This window comes from Ranitomeya variabilis, chromosome 1, assembly GCF_051348905.1.
Source record: "Ranitomeya variabilis isolate aRanVar5 chromosome 1, aRanVar5.hap1, whole genome shotgun sequence".
Classification (NCBI taxonomy): domain Eukaryota; kingdom Metazoa; phylum Chordata; class Amphibia; order Anura; family Dendrobatidae; genus Ranitomeya; species Ranitomeya variabilis.
In genome coordinates, this window is record NC_135232.1 from 545,353,902 (window position 1) to 545,378,250 (window position 24,349).

Genomic DNA, 24,349 nt, shown 5'->3' on the forward strand with positions numbered 1-24,349 from the left:
CCTCATCTTCCCGTATGTCAGTCATTAGTGTCCCCTCATCTATCCGTGTGTCTTAGTCATTACTGTCCCCTCATATCCCCATGTGTCAGTCATTCGTGCCCCTTTATCTCCCCATTTGTCAGAAAATAGTGTCCCCTCATCTCCTGTGTGTCAGTCATTACTGTCCCCTCTCGTCCCGTCAGGCTGTGTCCACCTTTACTGCTTTCCGCTCAGTCCGGATGGCTATGACGACCTTTTGGCTTCCACACCATGGCCCTTTTGCCATTAATTCTCTGCATTTTACAGGCGTGTCCGGGTTCATGAGAATCGATGACAACGGTGACCGTGACACAGACTATTCCCTGTGGGACATGTCCTCGGACACTGGAGACTTCCAGGTACCAGAGCATCAGCTTGTAAGATGGTGAGGCCAGAATGTGCTCACCTGCATCTTTATTCTGCTCCTAGATGGTGGCCATATACAATGGGACCCTTCGGAGAATTGTACGAGTACCAGGACGGGACATCCACTGGCCGGGGAGCGGCGTCCCGCCCCTCGACTTCCCTCCTTGTGGATTTGATAACCACAATCCAGCGTGCAAGAAAAGTGAGTTGTCGTGTGCAAGGATGGGCTTGGGCATAAATCAGTGACTAAGTGCACCCGAGATTGCTCCTGCTTGTTGGGTGAACTGATTGCTTTTAGGAGTGTGGTCTGAGTCCTTACCAACTCATTAATGCAAAGCAATGCTTCACTCTGACCGCCGGGTCATGGATAACTGGTTTTGCACTGGTTACCATGGAAATAATGGGGGCACTGCACCGTGTATAAGAGTCTGCAGGAAATGTCAGATATTATCAATATGGGCATGTTTCAGACTTATAGGCACTAGGTAATTTGTGTAATTCCTGCCATTAAGTCTGCTATTGGTGCAGGACACATGGGATGCCTGCAATAACCATTCTGCCGCCTCGCCATCGCCAGAGCAGCCACCTCACCACCGCCAGAGCTGCTGCACCTCCGACCTTCTGTCTCTTCCCCACTATCCCATAGAATGTAAGTCCGCAAGGACAGGGTCCTCTCTCCCCTCTGTACCAGTCTGTCACTGTAAACATGTTTACTGTAAACGATATTTATAACCCTGTATGTAACCCCTTTCTCACGTACAGCACCATGGAATTAATGGTGCTATATAAATAAATAATAATAATAATGTGTATGACATGCTACCAAGCAGTTGTATGTTCTTTATGTTCGGCATGTTGGTCCTTATTATGATGTTCCCTGTGTCGGCTACAGTAAAAGTTCATCGTTTTCCTCTCGCATAGACTCTCCTAAGTGTTGGGCATTGTCCTCATTATACTGTTACACTGTTACTCGTTCCTTGTGGTGGACATGTGTTGGCTTCACCGTCTAGCTCGATGGTTGTCCGTTCACATCGTCATATTGCTCAGAAGGTGTCAGGTTGCTGAGCAGTAATAGTTTATTAGTTTCCCCCAAAGGACACATGTAGACATCATCATATTGGTCACCAGTTGTACGTTCTCTCTGTTGGACACCTTTAGACATCATATTGATCACCAGTTGTATGTTCTCTCTGTTGGACACATGTAGCTGTCATCATATCGATCACCAGTTAAATGTTCTCTCTGTTGGACACATGTAGCTGTCATCATATCGATCACCAGTTGTATGTTCTCTCTGTTGGACACATGTAGCTGTCATCATATCGGTCACCAGTTGTATGTTCTCTCTGTTGGACACATGTAGTCGTCATCATATTGGTCACCATTTGTATGTTCTCTCTGTTAGATACATGTAGATATCATATTGGTCACCAGTTGCATGCTCTTTCTGTGGGACACATGCAGATATCATATTGATCACAATTTGTATGTTCTCACTGTTGGACACATGTAGGTATCATCATATTGGTCACCAGTTGTATGTTCTCTCTTTTGGACACATGTAGATATCATCATATCAGTCACCAGTTATATGTTCTCTCTGTTAGACACATGCAGATATCATCATATTGTTCACCAGTTGTATGTTCTCTTTGTTGGACACATGTAGATATCACCAGTAGAGTTGAGCGACTTTTACTTTTTTCGAATCAAGTCGGGTTTTGCAAAACCCGACTTTGTCAAAAGTCAGGTCGGGTGAAATCGGCCGATTATTGGGAAAAGTCGGGGGCCAACTGAAACACGAAACCCAATGCAAGTCAATGGGGAATCAAAGTCGGCAGTGAGTGGAGGACAGGAAAACACCTACAGTGCCCATTTTAATGCCAAAAACATCAATTCTTATTACTTAAGCTTGTCAATCTTAATTTACTTTATAATAATAGTTAGGCATTGAAAATGGGGGTCATTTGGCTAAAGTTGTGGGGGGTAGGGCTGGCTCAAGATTTTCGTGGGCCCAGGAAACGCGGAATACGTCACGGCGGTGGAGCAGGGAGAGGTAAGTATTTCAACTTTGCAAGTGCTGTGATCCTGAGCAAGCAGGGGGGGCCCACTCGTTCGTAGGGAGGTGCAGATGAAAGTGCAGGTTCCTTCATCAGGTGGGGGGGCATACTCGTTGGCGACGTCACTGGCACAGGGCCCCTCATAGTACGGCGGTGTGCTTGACGGCGGGTGGCGCCTCCCACTGGTAGAGACACTTTTGCGTACTATGAGGGGCCCTGTGCCAGTGACGTCGCCAACGAGTATGCTCCCCCCCACCTGATGAAGGAACCTGCACTTTCATCTGCACTTTCCTCTTTGTCCCCGTGTAAGGTGGTATAGTATGCAGGAAGGGGAACCTGACTTTCAGCAGGGTCAGATTCTGGCTGTGTAGAGTGCAAGGGGAATGTAGTGGTCTGGGTCAATGTACCAGCAGACTCATCTAGCAGTGGCTGGGCAATGGGCAGGATGAGGAGGAAACACAGTTAGTAGGCCCAAATAATAAAGTGGGCTAAATGCAGTTCAAATGTGGTAACAGGACTAAACAGGCGGCATTGCTTTGTTCAGTGGAGGAAAACTGTAATGAGTGGCAGACACAGTTAGTAGGCCCAAATAATAAAGTGGGCTAAATGCAGTTCAAATGTGGTAACAGGACTAAACAGGCGGCATTGCTTTGTTCAGTGGAGGAAAACTGTAATGAGTGGCAGACACAGTTAGTAGGCCCAAATAATAAAGTGGGCTAAATGTCTGCCAAAAAATTGTTCATAAATAAACAGGTAGCATAGCTAGGTACAGGGGTGGGCTCCTCTGCTGAGTAGCAGACAGTGGTAGTAGGCGCAAAGTATTAACTGGTCTAAATGGAGGCCAGGGCCCCTGTATATTTTAACTATCATCTATCATTTCAACAAATTTGTATTGGCAGTGCCATTGAAGGATTTAACAGCACAGACTACACAGTGGAGGATCAGGGAGAGGTAAGTATTGCAAGTGGTAGAGCACTGTTCGAGCTGGGGGGAACACTCTCTCGTGGGCGGCAGTACTGGCACAGGGCCCCTCATATTACGACGGTGTGTCTGACGTTGGTTCTGCACCACCACCATCAGAGACACTTTATTGTACTATGAAGGACCCTGTTCCAGTGCCGTCGCCCAAGAGTGGGCCCACCCACCAGTCCAGGCAAACGCACGGGTGCTTGCGCCAGGTGGTGACCACGGCCCTGTGGGGGGAGTCAGCCCATTTAGGGAGGTATAAAAATGGCCTATGGTGGACATTCAGCAGCTGCAAATGGAGGAATTGGAGAAGTCAGTAAGAGGAGGTCAAAAGCAAGACATTTTTCAGGCAAGCTACATGTCAGCAGGGGAAGGTGGGGAAAAATAATTTGAAATCCATGATTGGTTCATTTTAATGAAGGTTAGATCATCAACATTTTGGGTAGCCAGACGTGTCCTTTTTTCGGTCAGTATTGAACCAGCAGCACTGAAGACTCTTTCTGATAGCACACTAGCAGCAGGGCAAGTGAGCTCCTGTAATGCATATTCTGCCAATTCAGGCCAGGTGTCTATTTTAGATGCCCAGTAATCAAAGGGGAATGACCTGTGAGGGAGAACATCGATAAGGGAGGAAAAGACGTTCGTAACCATACTGGACAAATGCTGTCTCCTGTCACTTTGAATCGATGCAGCAGTACCTGTCGTGTCAGCGGTCATTGGGAAATCACTCCACAACCTGGTCATAAAACCCCTCTGTCCAATGCCACTTCAGATTTGTGCACCTCTAACACCTCTGCCATGTTGCCCCCTACGGCTCGTGTGAGAACCATCACCGCCGCTGTGTGCTGGGAATGCCTGAACCAAACGGTCTACAAGAGTTGCTTGTTTGGTAGCCAATATTTGCTCAAGGTTCTCATGTGGCATGATATATTGTAATTTTCCTTTATATCGTGGATCCAGGAGGCAGGCCAACCAGTAATCGTCATCGGTAGTGTTGAGCGATACCGTCCGATACTTGAAAGTATCGGTATCGGAAAGTATCGGCCGATACCGGCAAAGTATCGGATCTAATCCGATACCGATACCCGATACCAATACAAGTCAATGGGACTCATGTATCGGACGGTATTCCTGATGGTTCCCAGGGTCTGAAGGAGAGGAAACTCTCCTTCAGGCCCTGGGAACCATATAAATGTGTAAAAGAAAGAATTAAAATAAAAAATATCGCTATACTCACCTGTCCGACGCAGCCGGGACTTCAGCGAGGGAACCGGCAGCGTTGTTTGTTTAAAATTCGCGCTATTACTTGGTTACGTGAATTCCCGGCTTGTGATTGGTCAGGTCGGCCATGTTGCCGGGACGCGGACCAATCACAGCAAGCCGTGACGAAATTACGTCACGGCTTGCTGTGATTGGTCCGCGTCCCGGCAATATGGCCGCCCTGACCAATCACAAGCCGTGACGTCACGGGAGGCTGGACACGCGCTCATTTTAAAATGGGCGCGTGTCCAGCCTCCCGTGACGTCACGGCTTGTGATTGGTTGCGCCGCGGTCAACCAATCACAAGCCGGGAGGCTGGACGCGCTCATTTTAAAATGGGCGCGTGTCCAGCCTCCCGTGACGTCACGGCTTGTGATTGGTTGCGCCGCGGTCAACCAATCACAAGCCGGGAGGCTGGACGCGCTCATTTTAAAATGGGCGCGTGTCCAGCCTCCCGTGACGTCACGGCTTGTGATTGGTCAGGGCGGCCATATTGCCGGGACGCGGACCAATCACAGCAAGCCGTGACGTAATTTCGTCACGGCTTGCTGTGATTGGTCCGCGTCCCGGCAACATGGCCGACCTGACCAATCACAAGCCGGGAATTCACGTAACCAAGTAATAGCGCGAATTTTAAACAAACAACGCTGCCGGTTCCCTCGCTGAAGTCCCGGCTGCGTCGGAGAGGTGAGTATAGCGATATTTTTTATTTTAATTCTCTCTTTTACACATTTTAACATTAATGTTGTTGCGATACCCGATACCCGATACCACAAGAGTATCGGAATCCCGGTATCGGAATTCCGATACAGCAAGTATCGGCCGATACCCGATACTTGCAGCATCGGAATGCTCAACACTAGTCATCGGTCATCATTTTGATAATGCGGATAATCCTTTTAAGGATACGCAAGGCATACTCAGCCATGTGGGCCAATGTTCCAGGTGTCAACTCACTGCTTGTGCTGGGTTGAGGAGCACTTTCTTGCAAATCAACATCACTTGTGTCCCGCAAAAACACCTGTACCTGACCTTGCAACGCCACCAGTTTCTATTGCCCCCTGAGAAGCATCCTCCTCCCATAAATATTCATCCCCATCATCCTCCTCCTCTTCGTCCGCCACCTCGTCCAGGAGAGTTCCCTGAGCAGACAATGGCTGACTGTCATCAAGGCTTCCCTCCTCCTCGGCTGCAGACTCCTGCTCCTTAATGTGCGTCAAACTTTGCATCAGCAGACGCATTAGTGGGATGCTCATGCTTATGATGGCGTCGTCTGCACTTACCAGCCGTGTGCATTCCTCAAAACACTGAAGGACTTGACAGAGGTCTTGTAGCTTCGACCACTGCACACCAGACAACTCCATGTCTGCCATCCAAGTGCCTGCCCATGTATGTGTATCCTCCCACAAATTAATTACAGCACGCCTCTGTTCGCACAGCCTCTGAACCATGTGCAGTGTGGAGTTTCACCTTGTTGCAACGTCGATTATTAGGCGGTGCTGGGGAAGATTCAGCAATCGCTGATGGTTCTGCATACAGTTGGAGTGTACGGGCGACTGGCGGATGTGCGAGCAAAGTCTTCGCACCTTCAGGAGCAGGGCTGGTAACTCCGGATAATTTTTGAGGAAGCACTGCACCACCAGGTTCAAGGTGTGAGCCAGGGAAGGTATGTGTTTCAGTTCTGAAAGGGCTATGGCAGCCATAAAATTCCTTCCGTTATCACTGACTACCTTGCCTGCCTCAAGATGTACACTGCCCAGCCATGACTGAGTTTGTTGCTGCAAGTACTCCACCAGTACTTCCACGGTGTGTCTGTTGTCGCCCAAACACTTCATTTGAAACACAGCCTGCTGACGCTTACCACTAGCTGTTCGATAATGGGACACCCCGTGTGCAACACTGGCAGCTGCGGATGGAGTGGTAGGGCGACTGCGCTCTGTGCACGAGCTTTCGCTTCTGGATGAGGAGGAGGAGGAGTGGCGAACGCCTTATGCCAACTGTTTCCTTAGACTGTGGGATAGGCTGAACTGTCCCACTATGGCTGCCCCCTGTGGACCCTGCATCCTACACATTAACCCAGTGCGCCGTGATGGACACGTAACGTCCCTAGCCATGCCTACTGGTCCATGCATCTGTTGTGAGGTGCACCTTTCCACTGACTGATTTCATGGACAATGCGGTCTTTGACATGCTGGTGGAGGGCTGGGATGGCTTTTCTCGCAAAGAAGTGCCGACTGGGTAGGTCATAGCGTGGTACTGCGTAGGCCATCAGGTCTTTGAAAGCTTCACTTTCAACCAACCGGTAGGGCATCATCTCTAAGGAGATTAGTATAGCAATGTGGGCGTTCAAACCCTGTGTACGCGGATGAGAGGATGAGTACTTTCTTTTCCTAACGAGAGTCTCTTGTAGGGTGAGCTGGACTGGAGAGCTGCATATGGTGGAACTAGCGGGGGTGGTGGTGGACATAGCGGATTGAGAGAGGGTTGGTGATGGTATTCTTGATGTTGGCCTACATACAGTGTTTCCTACCAATAACCTTGTGATTCCCTGACTGCTTTGGCCTTGCGACGATACCTTCACATTTGCTGCTGGTGGTGTCCTAACCAGTGGGCTTACAGTGAGGGAAGCAATGTAGCGTTGCTGACTACCTTCATTCTGAGCAGGTGCACCAACGGTACGGGTCGTTTGGTAGTTAGTCCAGGCTTGCAAGTGCATGCTAGTTAAATGTCTAAGCATGCATGTTGTATTTAACTTTTTAAGATTCTTCCCTCTGCTAAAGGTCTTTGAGCATTTCTTACAGATAACTTTTGACTGATCATTCGGATCTTGGTTAAAAAATTGCCACAATACACTCTTCCTACTACCTTTTCAGGCATTGCACGCTGTGCTACTTTCACCGGATGGCCACGCTGTCCTAAAACTGTTTTTGTTTTTGACAAACGTTTTTGGCCTGATACGGGCCTGCCAGATGACAGCTGTTGCGATGTAGATGGCTGCTGCGGATCATCCTCCTCCGCTTCTGAGCTACTGGCAGCGGCACCCTCTTCCCCCAATGGCTGCCAATCTGGGTCAACAACTGGGTCATCTATCACTTCCTCTTCAATGTCATGTGCACCTTCCTCTGTGTCACCGTGTAAGGTGCTATAGCGTTCGGGACGGGGCACCATAGTCTCATCAGGGTCAGATTTTGGCTCAGTACACTGCGAGGGCAATGCAGTGATCTGAGTCAATGGAACAGCATAATAATCTAGCTGTGGCTGTGCATCAGTGCACTCCATGTCCGATTCATCTTGTAATGGGCAGTTAACAATTTCCCTTTCTAACCCAGGCACGGTATGTGTAAAGAGCTCCATGGAGTAACTTGTAGTGTTGCCTGACACATCCTTCACTTTTGGTTTGGGTGAAGGACACAAGGAAATGTCTTGTTCCTGACCGGGAGCATCCACTGACGACTCGCTGCTTTTATATTTGGAACTTTCTGAAGAGGAGGCGAAAGAGCTAGAGGCTGAGTCAGCAAGGAAAGCCAAAACTTTTTCCTGCTGCTCCGGCTTTAAAAGCTGTTTTCCTACTCCCAGATAAGGGAGCCTTTGAGGCCTTGTGTAGCCAGACGATGACGCTGGCTCAACACCTTCAGCCTTAGGTGCTATTGTGCTTTTCCCACTACCACCAGATGCACCACCACCACCACCATCAGTACCAGCTGGCAACCACCGCCCATGGGCTCTTCCACCAGACTTCCTCATTTTTTGGAAAATCTAACCAAAATAACAACCGTTATATGGTACTGTAAAACAAGGTAGAAGGTGTATATAAACTTGTTGAGAATTTAAATCTCCCTTTTTTTTGTGGGAGACTGAACCAAAACTCAGGCCCTGTGCATAAAACAACACAATGTAAGTGGCAGAAAGTGGCTGGCTGATATACGACAAACTAACAGGACTGAAGTATATCCACTTTGTGAGAATTTGAATCTCACTTTTTTTTGGGGAGACTGAACAAAAACTCAGGCCCAGTGTATAAAACAACGCAATGTAAGTGCCAGAAAGTGGCTGGCTGATATACGACAAACTAACAGGACTGAAGTATATCCACTTTGTGAGAATTTGAATCTCACTCTTTTTTTTGGAGACTGAACCAAAACTCAGGCCCAGTGTATAAAAGTATAAAACAACGCAATGTAAGTGGCAGAAAGTGGCTGGCTGATATACGACAAACTAATAGGACTGAAGTATATCCACTTTTTGAGAATTTGAATCTCACTTTTTTTTTTTGGAGACTGAACCAAAACTCAGGCCCAGTGTATAAAACAACGCAATGTAAGTGGCAGAACGTGGCTGGCTGATATACGACAAACTAACAGGACTGAAGTATATCCACTTTGTGAGAATTTGAATCTCCCTTTTTTTTTGGAGACTGAACCAAAACTCAGGCCCAGTGTATAAAACAACACAATGTAAGTGGCAGAAAGTGGCTGGAAGATATCTGAAAAAATACAAGGACTGTAGTACAATTTTGCAGCGCCCCAGAGTCCTGGTCGTTGCAGTACTGTGGCTCCGCCACTATGGGGAGCCATGGTGCGTCCGATGGCACTGAAGGAGTTCATCCGATCAGGTATCACAGACACCAATACATTTCACAGCAGGGCCTCCGGGGGGAGCTAAGGGTGCTATTCATTAGGCCACTCCCCACCATAGTGGGTAAACTGGGGGTCAGGCAGGAAGTTAGATCAGAAAGCTGACTGGATTGGACGAAGCAACACCCAGTGGCAGAGGGTGTTGTGGAGGAAGAGACAGTAGGGTCTCTGTCAGGGGTGGGATCCTGACAGAGGCTTGGCATTGGAAAGAACGTAACGGGTCCGCGCCAGCTCCGGGAAGCGGCGGGGCCCAAGAAAGGACTAGAAGCGAGATAGATTGTGCTGAGTGAGAAACGAGATCAAGCGATAGGAGTATTCCAGTAGGGGTCGTGCTGTAAGACCGAAGCAACACCCTACTGAGGCGCACTACCGGTGGCCGGAACGCCGAGGGAGTATTATAACATTCAGCTTCAAGCAATACTCTAAACAGCGGCAGGACAGTCAGTTTAAGGCGGGCTGTCTAACACATATCACCTATGAAGTCTTGGGAGGCAATTGCGGGAGAGGGGTGTCTCTAGGGTCCCGGAAGAACTCCAGGCCTACCCGACAAACGGGTGCCGTTCTAACCGTAACATCAGGAAGGGACGGACGATTAGAAGAACATCATTTAATCGAGTTGTGAGGGAACTTAAGAAACAGACACAACAGTTGTGGGGTACTTTCCGTAAGCACAGCAGGGGAGGACTACAACACATAGCGCTAAGAAGGAAGGCACCGATTTCCACCTGTGAAGAGGACTCTGGAGGTGCCATTGGACCGGCCGGACTTGCGCAGCCTGGTGAACCGTATTCTGGACTGAGGACTCAGAGATCTCCAGTAAAGAGGTAAAGAGACTGCAACCTGGTGTCCTCGTTATTTACCGCGACCTGCACCCCACAACTGCACCGTTACAACACTACTTATTTCACCGGACGTCCCCCACTGACAGACAGGGCCACGGACCGGGTCTAGCCACCGTGACAACCCCAAGTGTTGTGAAATTGGATTTTGGGCTCCCCCGGTGGCCACTGGTGGAATTGAACTGGTGTGCATCATCCCCTCTGTTCACCTGTTCCCATCAGGATGTGGGAGTCGCTATTTAGCCTTGCTCCTCTGTCACTTCCATGCCGGTCAACATTGTAATCAGAAGCCTTTCTGTGCATGTTCCTGCTGCTAGACAACTTCCAGCTAAGTTGGACTTTAGTCCTCGTTTGTTTTTGCATTTTGTTCCAGTTCACAGCTGTAGTTTCGTTTCTGTGTCTGGAAAGCTCTTGTGATCTGAAATTGCCACTCTGATGTTATGAGTTAATACTAGAGTCTTAAAGTAATTTCAGGATGGTATTTTGATAGGGTTTTCAGCTGACCATGAAAGTGCCCTTTCTGTCTTCCTGCTATCTAGTAAGCGGACCTCAATTTTGCTAAACCTATTTTCATACTACGTTTGTCATTTCATCTAAAATCACCGCCAATATATGTGGGGGCCTCTGTCTGCCTTTCGGGGAAATTTCTCTAGAGGTGAGCCAGGACTGTATTTTCCTCTGCCAGGATTAGTTAGTCCTCCGGCTGGCGCTGGGCGTCTAGGGATAAAACGCAGGCAACGCTACCCGGCTACTGTTAGTTGTGCGGCAGGTGTAGTTCATGGTCAGTTTAGTTTCCATCCTTCCAAGAGCTAGTTCTTATGTTTGCTGGGCTATGTTCTCTTGCCATTGAGAACCATAACAGTTTGACCGGCCCCAAAAGGGTTAAATTAATTGACAGAGAAAGGAGAGAAAAGAGAAGTCTGCTGAAGATTTTTTTTTTTTTTTTTTTTCTTCCCTTCAGTTCTGAGTGTGCTTGTAATTGAATCTCTTGCAAGTCTGCCTATATTGCAGCCTTTCTCTCTCTCTCTCTCCTTCTAATTCTGGAATGGCTCTGTGTTCACCTGTTTAAAATGGATATTCAGAGTTTAGCTGCAGGTTTGAATAATCTCACCACGAAAGTTCAAAATTTACAAGATTGTGTTATTCATGTTCCTATATCTGAACCTAGAATTCCTTGGCCTGAATTTTTCTCAGGGAATAGATCTTGCTTTCAAAATTTCAAAAATAATTGCAAGTTGTTTTTGTCCCTGAAATCTCGCTCTGCTGGAGATCCTGCTCAGCAGGTCAGGATTGTGATTTCCTTGCTCCGGGGCGACCCTCAGGATTGGGCTTTCACATTGGCTCCAGGGGATCCTGCGTTGCTCAATGTGGATGCGTTTTTTCTGGCCTTGGGGTTGCTTTATGAGGAACCCCAGTCAGAACTTCAGGCGGAAAAGGCCTTGATGTCCCTATCTCAGGGGCAAGACGAAGCTGAAATATACTGCCAGAAATTTCGTAAATGGGCTGTGCTTACTCAGTGGAATGAGTGCGCCCTGGCGGCGAATTTCAGAGAGGGTCTCTCTGATGCCATTAAGGATGTTATGGTGGGGTTCCCTGTGCCGGCGGGTCTGAATGAGTCCATGACAATGGCTATCCAGATCGATAGGCGTCTGCGGGAGCGCAAACCTGTGCACCATTTGGCGGTGTCTACTGAGAAGACGCCAGAGAATATGCAATGTGATAGAATTCTGTCCAGAAGTGAACGGCAGAATTTTAGACGAAAAAATGGGTTGTGCTTCTATTGCGGTGATTCAACTCACGTTATATCAGCATGCTCTAAGCGTACTAAGAAGCTTGATAAGTCTGTTTCAATTGGCACTTTACAGTCTAAGTTTATTCTATCTGTGACCCTGATTTGTTCTTTATCATCTATTACCGCGGATGCCTATGTCGACTCTGGCGCCGCTTTGAGTCTTATGGATTGGTCCTTTGCCAAACGCTGTGGGTATGATTTGGAGCCTCTTGAAACTCCTATACCCCTGAAGGGGATTGACTCCACCCCATTGGCTAGCAATAAACCACAATACTGGACACAAGTAACTATGCGGATTAATCCGGATCACCAGGAGATTATTCGCTTTCTTGTGCTGTATAACCTACATGATGTGTTGGTGCTTGGATTGCCATGGCTGCAATCTCATAACCCAGTCCTTGACTGGAAAGCTATGTCTGTGTTAAGCTGGGGATGTAAGGGGACGCATGGGGACGTACCTGTGGTTTCCATTTCATCATCTATTCCCTCTGAGATTCCTGAATTCTTGACTGAATATCGTGACGTTTTTGAAGAACCTAAGCTTGGTTCATTACCTCCGCACCGGGAGTGCGATTGTGCCATAGATTTGATTCCGGGTAGTAAATACCCTAAGGGTCGTTTATTTAATCTGTCTGTGCCTGAACATGCTGCTATGCGAGAATATATAAAGGAGTCCTTGGAAAAGGGACATATTCGTCCTTCATCATCTCCCTTAGGAGCCGGTTTTTTCTTTGTGGCTAAGAAAGATGGCTCTTTGAGGCCGTGTATTGATTATCGGCTTTTGAATAAAATCACGGTTAAATATCAATATCCGTTGCCACTGCTGACTGATTTGTTTGCTCGCATAAAGGGGGCCAAGTGGTTCTCTAAGATAGATCTCCGTGGGGCGTATAATTTGGTGCGAATTAAGCAGGGGGATGAGTGGAAAACCGCATTTAATACGCCCGAGGGCCACTTTGAGTATTTGGTGATGCCTTTTGGTCTTTCAAATGCCCCTTCAGTCTTTCAGTCCTTTATGCATGACATTTTCCGTGATTATTTGGATAAATTTATGATTGTGTATCTGGATGATATTTTGATTTTTTCGGATGACTGGGACTCTCATGTCCAGCAGGTCAGGAGGGTTTTTCAGGTTTTGCGGTCCAATTCCTTGTGTGTGAAGGGTTCTAAGTGCGTTTTTGGGGTTCAAAAGATTTCCTTTTTGGGATATATTTTTTCCCCCTCTTCCATCGAGATGGATCCTGTCAAGGTTCAGGCTATTTGTGATTGGACGCAACCCTCTTCTCTTAAGAGTCTTCAGAAATTTTTGGGCTTTGCTAACTTTTATCGTCGATTTATTGCTGATTTTTCTGATGTTGCTAAACCATTGACTGATTTGACTAAGAAGGGTGCTGATGTTGCTGATTGGTCCCCTGCTGCTGTGGAGGCCTTTCGGGAGCTTAAGCGCCGCTTTTCTTCCGCCCCTGTGTTGCGTCAGCCTGATGTTGCTCTTCCTTTTCAGGTTGAGGTCGACGCTTCTGAAATCGGAGCTGGGGCGGTTTTGTCGCAGAGAAGTTCCGATTGCTCCGTGATGAGACCTTGTGCTTTTTTCTCGCGTAAATTTTCGCCCGCCGAGCGGAATTATGATGTTGGGAATCGGGAGCTTTTGGCCATGAAGTGGGCTTTTGAGGAGTGGCGTCATTGGCTTGAGGGGGCTAGACATCAGGTGGTGGTATTGACTGACCACAAAAATTTAATTTATCTTGAGTCCGCCAGACGCCTGAATCCTAGACAGGCGCGCTGGTCGTTGTTTTTCTCTCGGTTTAATTTTGTGGTGTCCTACCTGCCGGGTTCTAAGAATGTTAAGGCGGATGCCCTTTCTAGGAGTTTTGAGCCTGACTCCCCTGGTAATTCTGAACCTACAGGTATCCTTAAGGATGGAGTGATATTGTCTGCCGTTTCTCCAGACCTGCGGCGGGCCTTGCAGGAGTTTCAGGCGGATAGACCTGATCGTTGCCCACCTGGTAGACTGTTTGTTCCTGATGATTGGACCAGTAAAGTCATTTCTGAGGTTCATTCTTCTGCGTTGGCAGGTCATCCTGGAATCTTTGGTACCAGGGATTTGGTGGCAAGGTCCTTCTGGTGGCCTTCCCTGTCTCGAGATGTGCGAGGCTTCGTGCAGTCTTGTGACGTTTGTGCTCGGGCCAAGCCTTGTTGTTCTCGGGGTAGTGAATTGTTGTTGCCCTTGCCTATTCCGAAGAGGCCCTGGACGCACATCTCGATGGATTTTATTTCGGATCTTCCTGTTTCTCAGAAGATGTCTGTCATTTGGGTGGTGTGTGATCGTTTCTCTAAGATGGTCCATTTGGTTCCCCTGCCTAAGTTGCCTTCTTCTTCCGAGTTGGTTCCTCTGTTTTTTCAAAATGTGGTCCGTTTGCATGGTATTCCGGAGAATATCGTTTCTGACAGAGGTACCCAATTCGTGTCTAGATTTTGGCGAGCATTCTGTGCTAGGATGGGCATAGATTTGTCTTTCTCGTCTGCTTTCCATCCTCAGACTAATGGCCAGACCGAGCGGACGAATCAGACCTTGGAGACATATTTGAGGTGTTTTGTGTCTGCAGATCAGGATGATTGGGTTGCTTTTTTGCCTTTAGCGGAGTTTGCCCTCAATAATCGGGCCAGCTCTGCCACCTTGGTGTCTCCCTTTTTCTGTAATTCGGGGTTTCATCCTCGATTTTCTTCTGGTCAGGTGGAATCTTCGGATTGTCCTGGAGTGGATGCTGTGGTGGAGAGGTTGCATCAGATTTGGGGGCAGGTAGTGGACAATTTGAAGTTGTCCCAGGAGAAGACTCAGCTTTTTGCCAACTGCCGGCGTCGGGTTGGTCCTCGGCTTTGTGTTGGGGACTTGGTGTGGTTGTCTTCTCGTTTTGTCCCTATGAGGGTTTCTTCTCCCAAGTTTAAGCCTCGGTTCATCGGCCCGTACAGGATATTGGAGATTCTTAACCCTGTGTCCTTCCGTTTGGACCTCCCTGCATCTTTTTCTATTCATAATGTTTTTCATCGGTCATTATTGCGCAGGTATGAGGTACCGGTTGTGCCTTCCTTTGAGCCTCCTGCTCCGGTGTTGGTTGAGGGCGAGTTGGAGTACGTTGTGGAAAAAATCTTGGACTCCCATGTTTCCAGACGGAAACTCCAGTATCTGGTCAAATGGAAGGGATACGGTCAGGAGGATAATTCTTGGGTGACTGCCTCTGATGTTCATGCCTCCGATCTGGTCCGTGCCTTTCATAGGGCTCATCCTGGGTTCGGTGCCCCCTCCTTAAGGGGGGGGTACTGTTGTGAAATTGGATTTTGGGCTCCCCCGATGGCCACTGGTGGAATTGAACTGGTGTGCATCATCCCCTCTGTTCACCTGTTCCCATCAGGATGTGGGAGTCGCTATTTAGCCTTGCTCCTCTGTCACTTCCATGCCGGTCAACATTGTAATCAGAAGCCTTTCTGTGCATGTTCCTGCTGCTAGACAACTTCCAGCTAAGTTGGACTTTAGTCCTCGTTTGTTTTTGCATTTTGTTCCAGTTCACAGCTGTAGTTTCGTTTCTGTGTCTGGAAAGCTCTTGTGATCTGAAATTGCCACTCTGATGTTATGAGTTAATACTAGAGTCTTAAAGTAATTTCAGGATGGTATTTTGATAGGGTTTTCAGCTGACCATGAAAGTGCCCTTTCTGTCTTCCTGCTATCTAGTAAGCGGACCTCAATTTTGCTAAACCTATTTTCATACTACGTTTGTCATTTCATCTAAAATCACCGCCAATATATGTGGGGGCCTCTGTCTGCCTTTCGGGGAAATTTCTCTAGAGGTGAGCCAGGACTGTATTTTCCTCTGCCAGGATTAGTTAGTCCTCCGGCCGGCGCTGGGCGTCTAGGGATAAAACGCAGGCAACGCTACCCGGCTACTGTTAGTTGTGCGGCAGGTGTAGTTCATGGTCAGTTTAGTTTCCATCCTTCCAAGAGCTAGTTCTTATGTTTGCTGGGCTATGTTCTCTTGCCATTGAGAACCATAACACCCAAGACTGAGACCTAGAGGCCCGGCTCCGAGTACCCCTCGGCCCTGCGGCGGTGTGGGGGCGCTCCAATCTCCATCTCCCTACAATGATCTCAGGACAAGTATGGCAGCAATAAAATGTACTGCTGCACACAAAAGTGTGGACAAATAAACAAGATAACTGTGCAGAAAGGAGCAACAGGATTTTTGCTTTTAAAAAAGCAGTTGGTTTGCACAGCAGCGTGCAAACAGCAATGCAGCTATCAGGGAGCCTTATAAGGCAGCCTAATAAGCTGCAGAGCTGATGCACAAAAATATAGCCTTCACTGTCCCTGCAAAAAAAAGGTGGTGTTGGACAGTGGAAATCGCTACAGCACAAGCAGTTTGGGGGTTAATCTTCCCTCCCTAACTATATCCCTTCTTCTGATGAAGCTGCAGCAACCTCTCCCTATGCTAAGATCGGCAGAAGTAAGATGGCGGTCGGCGTGCACGCCCATTTATACCCCGTGACGCCGCAGAAAGCAAGCAAATCACTGTCATGCCCTTCTCTAAGATGGTGGGGACCGAGACCTATGTCATCACGCTGCCCACACTCTGCGTCCTCCTTCATTGGCTGAAAAATGGTGCTGAAAGCGTCATATGAAACGCGACTTTGGCGCGCAGATCGCCGACCTCATGGCCGATCCCACACTTGGATCGGGTCCGGTTTCATGAAACCCGACTTTGCTGAAAGTTGGCGATTTTTGAATTTGTCCAATCCGTTTCACTCAACCCTAATCACCAGTTGTATGTTCTGTGAAGTCACTGGTAAAGTAATATAGGGGAGATTTGTGTCACTGTGCTCAATGGCATCTGTGATATGAAACCAGAGTATGTTCCTCCAGCACACTACATGTTGTCAGGGTTAAGTCAAAGTTGCATAATGGGCTGGTTTCATGTGGAACTTGTGGGAGCGGGTGGGAGGAGGTCCACTTTATCTTCTGCAGAGCTGCCGGGACCTGTGTCATGTATAGAAAAGACAGCGTGACCACAACTACGAAATAAAGAGAGGTGCTAGGGTTAGGTTCCCAAACCATATAGATGCAAGATAGTAAACCCAGCACTCAACTTTAGCATATATTGCAGCAAGGTTTATTGTAGTATGAACAATAAAACGTGGTATGAATGGTATTAGTACCTGGAGGAAACGTGCTCCCTGAGACAAGCGGTGGACTCCGCGTCAGGGAGCACGTTTGCTCCAGGTACTAATACCATTCACTCTCTCCTATAGCGATCTGCATTGCGCTTGAAGCCCCATACTTGCCTTATACAAATGGCACTACTTATCTACGGTCTACTTCTGCTATTGAACATTATGTAACTGATGAAGGTGACCACGGACCGAAACGTTTTATTGTTCATACTACAATAAACCTTGCTGCAATATATACTTAAGTTGAGGATCTGTGTCATGTCATGATCATGTGGTCAGTCGCAGGGTCTGGAGTTTAAATAAATGGGCTCTACAGGCAGTCTGGGTTCAGCAAGAGTGGAGAGAGGAGTCTCCAGTGATTTGGTGTCTTGTGTGAAAGAAAGACTGAACCGGTATTGCTCCAGAGCACCGTGCCACTCGCAACATATGGACTGTGTTGCAGCGTTTTGTTTTCTTTGTTGTTTTCCTGTTTGTGCCAGAAAGGCTGAGTTTATTTTCCCCTCGTGTTGGTTTATGCTGCCTTATAATAAAACAACGAAGATTTAAAGAGACTGTGTTCACATTTTTTCTACCTCCTAATACCGCCATGTGAGTTGAACTACCACAAGTGGTGTTTAGAATGCTGTCAACTTTCCCGTAACGCCAGTAGCAGCTGTGGTCAGGCCGGATGTTCTGGGTAAAGGAGGCCACAAGTCAGCGGACGATGTCAGGGAAAATGGAGGACCTGCTCAAACATCTGGTTAGCGCACAGCAGCAACAGCTGGCGCATCAGGAGATGAGTAAGTTGCTTATCCAGCATCTGCAACAGCAGCACCAACAGCATCAGGACCAGTTCAGACTACAGCAGCAGCAGATCGAGTTGCTTGCCGAGGCAGTTCGTGGAAGACCGGAAGCCCAGCCCACAAGTCCAGATGACGACACGCATGTCCGGAAGGCGGTAAGACGAGTGATGCAGAAAATGACCCCAGGTGATGATAGAGGCATTTCTGTTTTTGAGCTGGTAGCGGAGCGAGAGAAACTGCCCCCAGACCAGTGAGTGGAGGTGCTGGCCCTTATCTAATCAGTGAGGCTTATTATGACCTGGCCTTACAAGATTCCAGGGAATATGCCAAACTAAAAACTGAGATACTGGCACTCTCAAGGTGACTATGTCTGTCCGAGCACAAACGGTTCATCACTGGGCGTATTGTGGTTGAAAAACCTCGCTCCCAAATGTTCGACTTGCTGCATCTGGTGCAGAAATGGTTCCAGCCAGAGTCCTCCACCGCAGCTCAGATGGTGGAGCGGATTCTAATGGACAGGTTTATCCATTCCCTTCCAAGGCCGGTACAGGCATGGGTTGCCCAGGGGGATCCCCGGAATGTGTGTGACCTAGTCTGCCTAGTAGAAAGGTACCAGGTGGTTGAGGGATCCCTAAGGAAGCCTGGGGGTGGTGCATCTCCTTACTGGGGTGCCCAGCGGGAGCCCGAGTCCCAAAAGAGGGGTAGCAGAGCCACCCCTGGGGGAAGTCCGAGGTCCCAAGGAATAGTTGAAGAGTTGCAAAAGACTGCTGGTAAAGACCTGATCTGTTGGCAGTGTCACGGTCCTGGACACATCGCTGCCCATTGTCCTTTGTCTTCTGAGCAGATGGATTGCAGCATAGGCAGGCACTGCTCATATTTTGCTTATCCTGCTTGCAGTGTGGACCATCAGCCAGGAGATGGGCCTCAGTCATGTCCTGTGACCATAAATTGGGGTGCTGGTGTCAGGACTATTGGACTCGGGGAGTTTGGTGACCCTGATAAGGGCCACACTTCCCCACCAGTTGATATCAGGGAAACCCATGGGTGTCCACTGTATCCACGGCGATGCCACAGACTACCCCCTTGCCAGAGTGTATATAAAAACAAACTGTGGCATTGAGTCCCATGAGGTCAGGGTCGTGAGAGACTAGCTACACCCCGTGATAATCGGGCGGGACGTGTTTCTGGGGAAAATTTTGGCTCTGCTCAGGTGCGGGACCTTACCATAAAAAATGCATTTGAAAATGTGTCTGTGATAAATGGGGTTGCTCAAGAGCCGGAGGCTGACACCAGGTTCCCACAAGCTTCTACTGGCTTCTCACCGTTCAAGTTCTTGTATGGTCGACATCCACATCGGCTCCTGGACATTGCCAAGGAAACCTGGGAAGCCGAGGTAACGCCACACGGGAGGCATGTTGCCCAGTTACAGGACATGATGGCGAAAGTGAAGCCAATCGTGAAGGAGCATCTTCTGCAGGCACAGGAGGCAGAGTCAACGGTGCATAACCGTTCTGCGAGAGTGAGGCAGTTCCAGCCTGGGGACCGCTTGCTAGTGCTTATCCCCACGGTGGAGAGCAAGTTCCTACGCAAGTGGCATGGCCCATATGAGGTGATGGAGAAACTGAGTGAGGTGAAATACAAGGTACACCAGCCAGGCCGAAGTAAGCTGCACCAAATATACCATGTGAACTTGCTCAAGCCACGGCGAGATTGGGAATCACTGAAAACCTCATGCCTGGGAGCCAGTCGCAAAGCCACAGTGGAAAATGTCACCGTTGCAGAGACTCTCACGTCGGCCCAGAGACAATAGTGTCTGGAACTGTTGCCGCATAACCGTGACCTGATCTCAGAGTTGCCAGGGCATACGCAGGTGACTGAGCATGATGTGTTGACAGAGCCACGTGTAAGAGTGAACTTCATGCCCTATAGAATTCCTGAAGGACGTCGGGAGGTAATAGCCAATGAGGTGAAGAGGATGTTAGGGTGATTGAGATTCAACCATCCACTTTCAACTCCTCATTGCCCTCGTGTCGAAGCCACACCGTGAGTGGCAGTTTTGCAATGATTGCTGCAAACTGAATGAGGTCTCCAAATGTGATGCATTTCCGATGCCCCAGGTGGATGAACTCATTGAGAGACTGGGAACTGCGAGGTACATTACAACCCTCGACCTGACAAAGGGCTACTGGCAGATCCCCATGTCCCAGAGTGCTAAGGAGAAGACGGCCTTCTCAACGCCTGATGGGTGTTTCCAATACACCAGAATGACTTTTGGTCTACAGGGGCTCCAGCAACCTTCCAGAGAGCTATGGATCGGATTCTGGTATACTGCTGCCTACCTAAATGACATTGTGGTCTTCAGCCCTGACTGGGGTAGTCATCTACCAAAGGTACAGGCAGTTCTGGGTGCGTTGAGGAATGCATGGTTCACCATAAACCCCAAAAAAGTACCATATAGGAAAGGAAGATGCCAAATACCTAGGCTACGTCATTGAGAGGGGAGAGATCAAGCCCCAGATAAACAAGATTGAGGCGATCCAGAAATGGCCACAACCACTTTCCAAGAAGCAAGTGAGAGTGTTTCTTGGAATTGTGCGTTACTACTAGCGGTTTATCCCAAGGTTTGGCATGAATGCCCACGCCGTTGACGGATCCCCTTCAAGGCACAAGATCATCATTGATAAAATGGTCTGCTGAGACTGAGACAGCTTTCCAGGAGCTGAAGCAGTCTCTGTTTAAACATCCTGTTCTGGTTGCACCAGACAACAGCAAGGAGTTTGTGATCCAGACACATGCGCCAGAGATCAGTTTGGGAGTTGTGCTTCCTGTGAATGGGGAGGAGCATCCCATCCTGTATCTGAGTTGGGAGCTCTCATCATGTGAGAGAAAATATGCCAATGTCGAAACGGTGTGCTTGGCTATAAAATGGTCCGTAGATACCCTGAGGTACTACTTGCTAGGCCATAGGTTTAAGCTGGTATCTGACCATGCCCCTCTGAGGTGGTTGAGGGAAAAGAAGGGTAAAAATGCTTGGGTGACTAGATGGTTCTTAGGCCTCCCAAGATTTCACTTTTCATGTTGAGCATAGGCCAGGAAAGTTGAACGGGAACACAGATGCACTGTCCCCTGCTTAGCGAGTGAAGGTGCCAAAACCCCTAGTTTTGGGCAGAGGGGGGGATATGTGACAGAGTTGCTAGTAAGTTAATAGAGAGGAAATATGTGTCACTGTGCTTAACGGCATCAGTGATATGAAACCAGAGTATGTTCCTCCAGCACAGTACGTTTTGGTTAAGTTAAAGTTGCATAATGGGCTGGTTTCATGTGGACCTTCATAGAGCGGGTGGGAGGAGGTCCACTTTATCTCCTCCTGTAGAGCTGCCAGGACCTGTGTTATGTCATGATCATGTGGTCAGTCACATGATGGAATGAGTCACAGGGTCTGGGGTTTAAATTAGTGGGCTCTACAGGCAGTCTGGGTTCAGCAAGACTGGAGAGAGGAGTCTCCAGTGATTTGGTGTCTTGTGTGGAAGAAAGACTGAATGGGCATTGCTCCAGAGCGGGGTGCCACCCACAACATATGGACTGTGTCACAGTGTTTTGTTTCCTTGTTGTTTTCTTGTTTTAGCCAGAAAGGCTGAGTTTATTTTCCCCTCATGTTGGTTCATGCTGCCTTATAATAAACCAATGAAGATTTAAAGAGACAGTGTTCCCATTTTTTTCTACCTCCAAAAACTGCCTTGTGAGTTGAACTACCACAGTTCTCTGTTAAACCCATGTAGATATCATTATATTGGTCACCAGTTGTATGTTGTCTCTGTTATACACATGTAGACATCATCATATTGGTCACCAGTTGTATGTTCTCTCTGTTGTGCACATTTAGATACCATCATATTGGTCACCAGTGGTATATTGTCTCTTTTAGACACATGTAGACATCATCATATTGGTCAGCGGTTGTATGTTCGCTATGATAGACACGTGTCTATCATATCGGTCACCAGTTGTATGTTCTCTGTGTGGGACAGATGTAGATATCATCACATTGGTCACCAGTTGTATGTTCTCTCTGTTGGACACATGAAGACATCATCATATTGGTCACCAAATTGTTCGGCCGTTCTATGTTCTCTGTTGGACACATATAGATATTGTTCAGCCCTTTTATGTTCTCTGTTTGGATATTTGTAGATACCAACATATCATTTGGCAGTTATATGTTCTGACTGATGGACACATGTAAGACATTGGCATTTTATTCAGTGTTTGTATGTAGAGATGAGTAAACCTTTCAAGGCTTGGCTCGATTTGGTTTGGGGAAAGATCTGATGTTCGCCAAACAGTTGGTCAAACATACGTGAACCTCATTGAATTCAATGGGAGGCAAAACCAAACGCATGGACAACACCTTCAGGGGCACAAATGTTGCCAAAAAAGCTCAAATTAGGGGCAGACACCAGGAAATGTGGCATCAATTGACCCAGAGTACAAATAGTATAATTGCGCAGCATGGATGCATGGGACAGGGCTTTGTTATGGTTCTCAATGGCAAGAGAACATAGCCCAGCAAACATAAGAACTAGCTCTTGGAAGGATGGAAACTAAACTGACCATGAACTAAACCTGCCGCACAACTAACAGTAGCCGGGTAGCGTTGCCTGCGTTTTATCCCTAGACGCCCAGCGCCGGCCGGAGGACTAACTAATCCTGGCAGAGGAAAATATAGTCCTGGCTCACCTCTAGAGAAATTTCCCCGAAAGGCAGGCAGAGGCCCCCACATATATTGGCGGTGATTATGGATGAAATGACAAACGTAGTATGAAAATAGGTTTAGCAAAATTGAGGTCCGCTTACTAGATAGCAGGAAGACAGAAAGGGCACTTTCATGGTCAGCTGAAAACCCTATCAAAACACCATCCTGAAATTACTTTAAGACTCTAGTATTAACTCATAACATCAGAGTGGCAATTTCAGATCACAAGAGCTTTCCAGACACAGAAACGAAACTACAGCTGTGAACTGGAACAAAATGCAAAAACAAACGAGGACTAAAGTCCAACTTAGCTGGGAGTTGTCTAGCAGCAGGAACATGCACAGAAAGGCTTCTGATTACAATGTTGACCGGCATGGAAGTGACAGAGGAGCAAGGTTAAATAGCGACTCCCACATCCTGATGGGAACAGGTGAACAGAGGGGATGATGCACACAAGTTCAATTCCACCAGTGGCCACCGGGGGAGCCCAAAATCCAATTTCACAACAGTACCCCCCCCTCAAGGAGGGGGCACCGAACCCTCACCAGAACCACTAGGGCGATCAGGATGAGCCCTATGAAAGGCATGGACCAGATCGGAGGCATGAACATCAGAGGCAGTCACCCAAGAATTATCCTCCTGACCGTATCCCTTCCATTTGACCAGATACTGGAGTTTCCGTCTGGAAACACGGGAGTCCAAGATTTTTTCCACAACGTACTCCAACTCGCCCTCAACCAACACCGGAGCAGGAGGCTCAACGGAAGGCACAACCGGTACCTCATACCTGCGCAATAATGACCGATGAAAAACATTATGAATAGAAAAAGATGCAGGGAGGTCCAAACGGAAGGACACAGGGTTAAGAATCTCCAATATCTTGTACGGGCCGATGAACCGAGGCTTAAACTTAGGAGAAGAAACCCTCATAGGGACAAAACGAGAAGACAACCACACCAAGTCCCCAACACAAAGCCGAGGACCAACCCGACGCCGGCGGTTGGCAAAAAGCTGAGTCTTCTCCTGGGACAACTTCAAATTGTCCACTACCTGCCCCCAAATCTGATGCAACCTCTCCACCACAGCATCCACTCCAGGACAATCCGAAGATTCCACCTGACCAGAAGAAAATCGAGGATGAAACCCCGAATTACAGAAAAAAGGAGACACCAAGGTGGCAGAGCTGGCCCGATTATTGAGGGCAAACTCCGCTAAAGGCAAAAAAGCAACCCAATCATCCTGATCTGCAGACACAAAACACCTCAAATATGTCTCCAAGGTCTGATTCGTCCGCTCGGTCTGGCCATTAGTCTGAGGATGGAAAGCAGACGAGAAAGACAAATCTATGCCCATCCTAGCACAGAATGCTCGCCAAAATCTAGACACGAATTGGGTTCCTCTGTCAGAAACGATATTCTCCGGAATACCATGCAAACGGACCACATTTTGAAAAAACAGAGGAACCAACTCGGAAGAAGAAGGCAACTTAGGCAGGGGAACCAAATGGACCATCTTAGAGAAATGGTCACACACCACCCAGATGACAGACATCTTCTGAGAAACAGGAAGATCCGAAATAAAATCCATCGAGATGTGCGTCCAGGGCCTCTTCGGGATAGGCAAGGGCAACAACAATCCACTAGCCCGAGAACAACAAGGCTT

General features: G+C 48.0%; 1 protein-coding gene across 2 annotated transcripts in view; it reads left to right on the forward strand.

Moving 5' to 3' along the window:
- NPR1 (natriuretic peptide receptor 1) overlaps positions 1-24,349 on the forward strand; it is a 381,588-nt gene that overhangs the window by 241,561 nt on the left and 115,678 nt on the right. Inside the window, exons 5-6 of one of the 2 annotated variants that reach the window (XM_077255010.1) lie at positions 286-377; positions 448-586. The exons of the other annotated variant lie outside the window; for it this stretch is intronic. Of the exons in view, the coding sequence (XP_077111125.1) occupies positions 286-377; positions 448-586 (231 nt within the window). The remainder of the gene's footprint in view (positions 1-285; positions 378-447; positions 587-24,349) is intronic. 2 annotated transcript variants of the gene reach the window in all.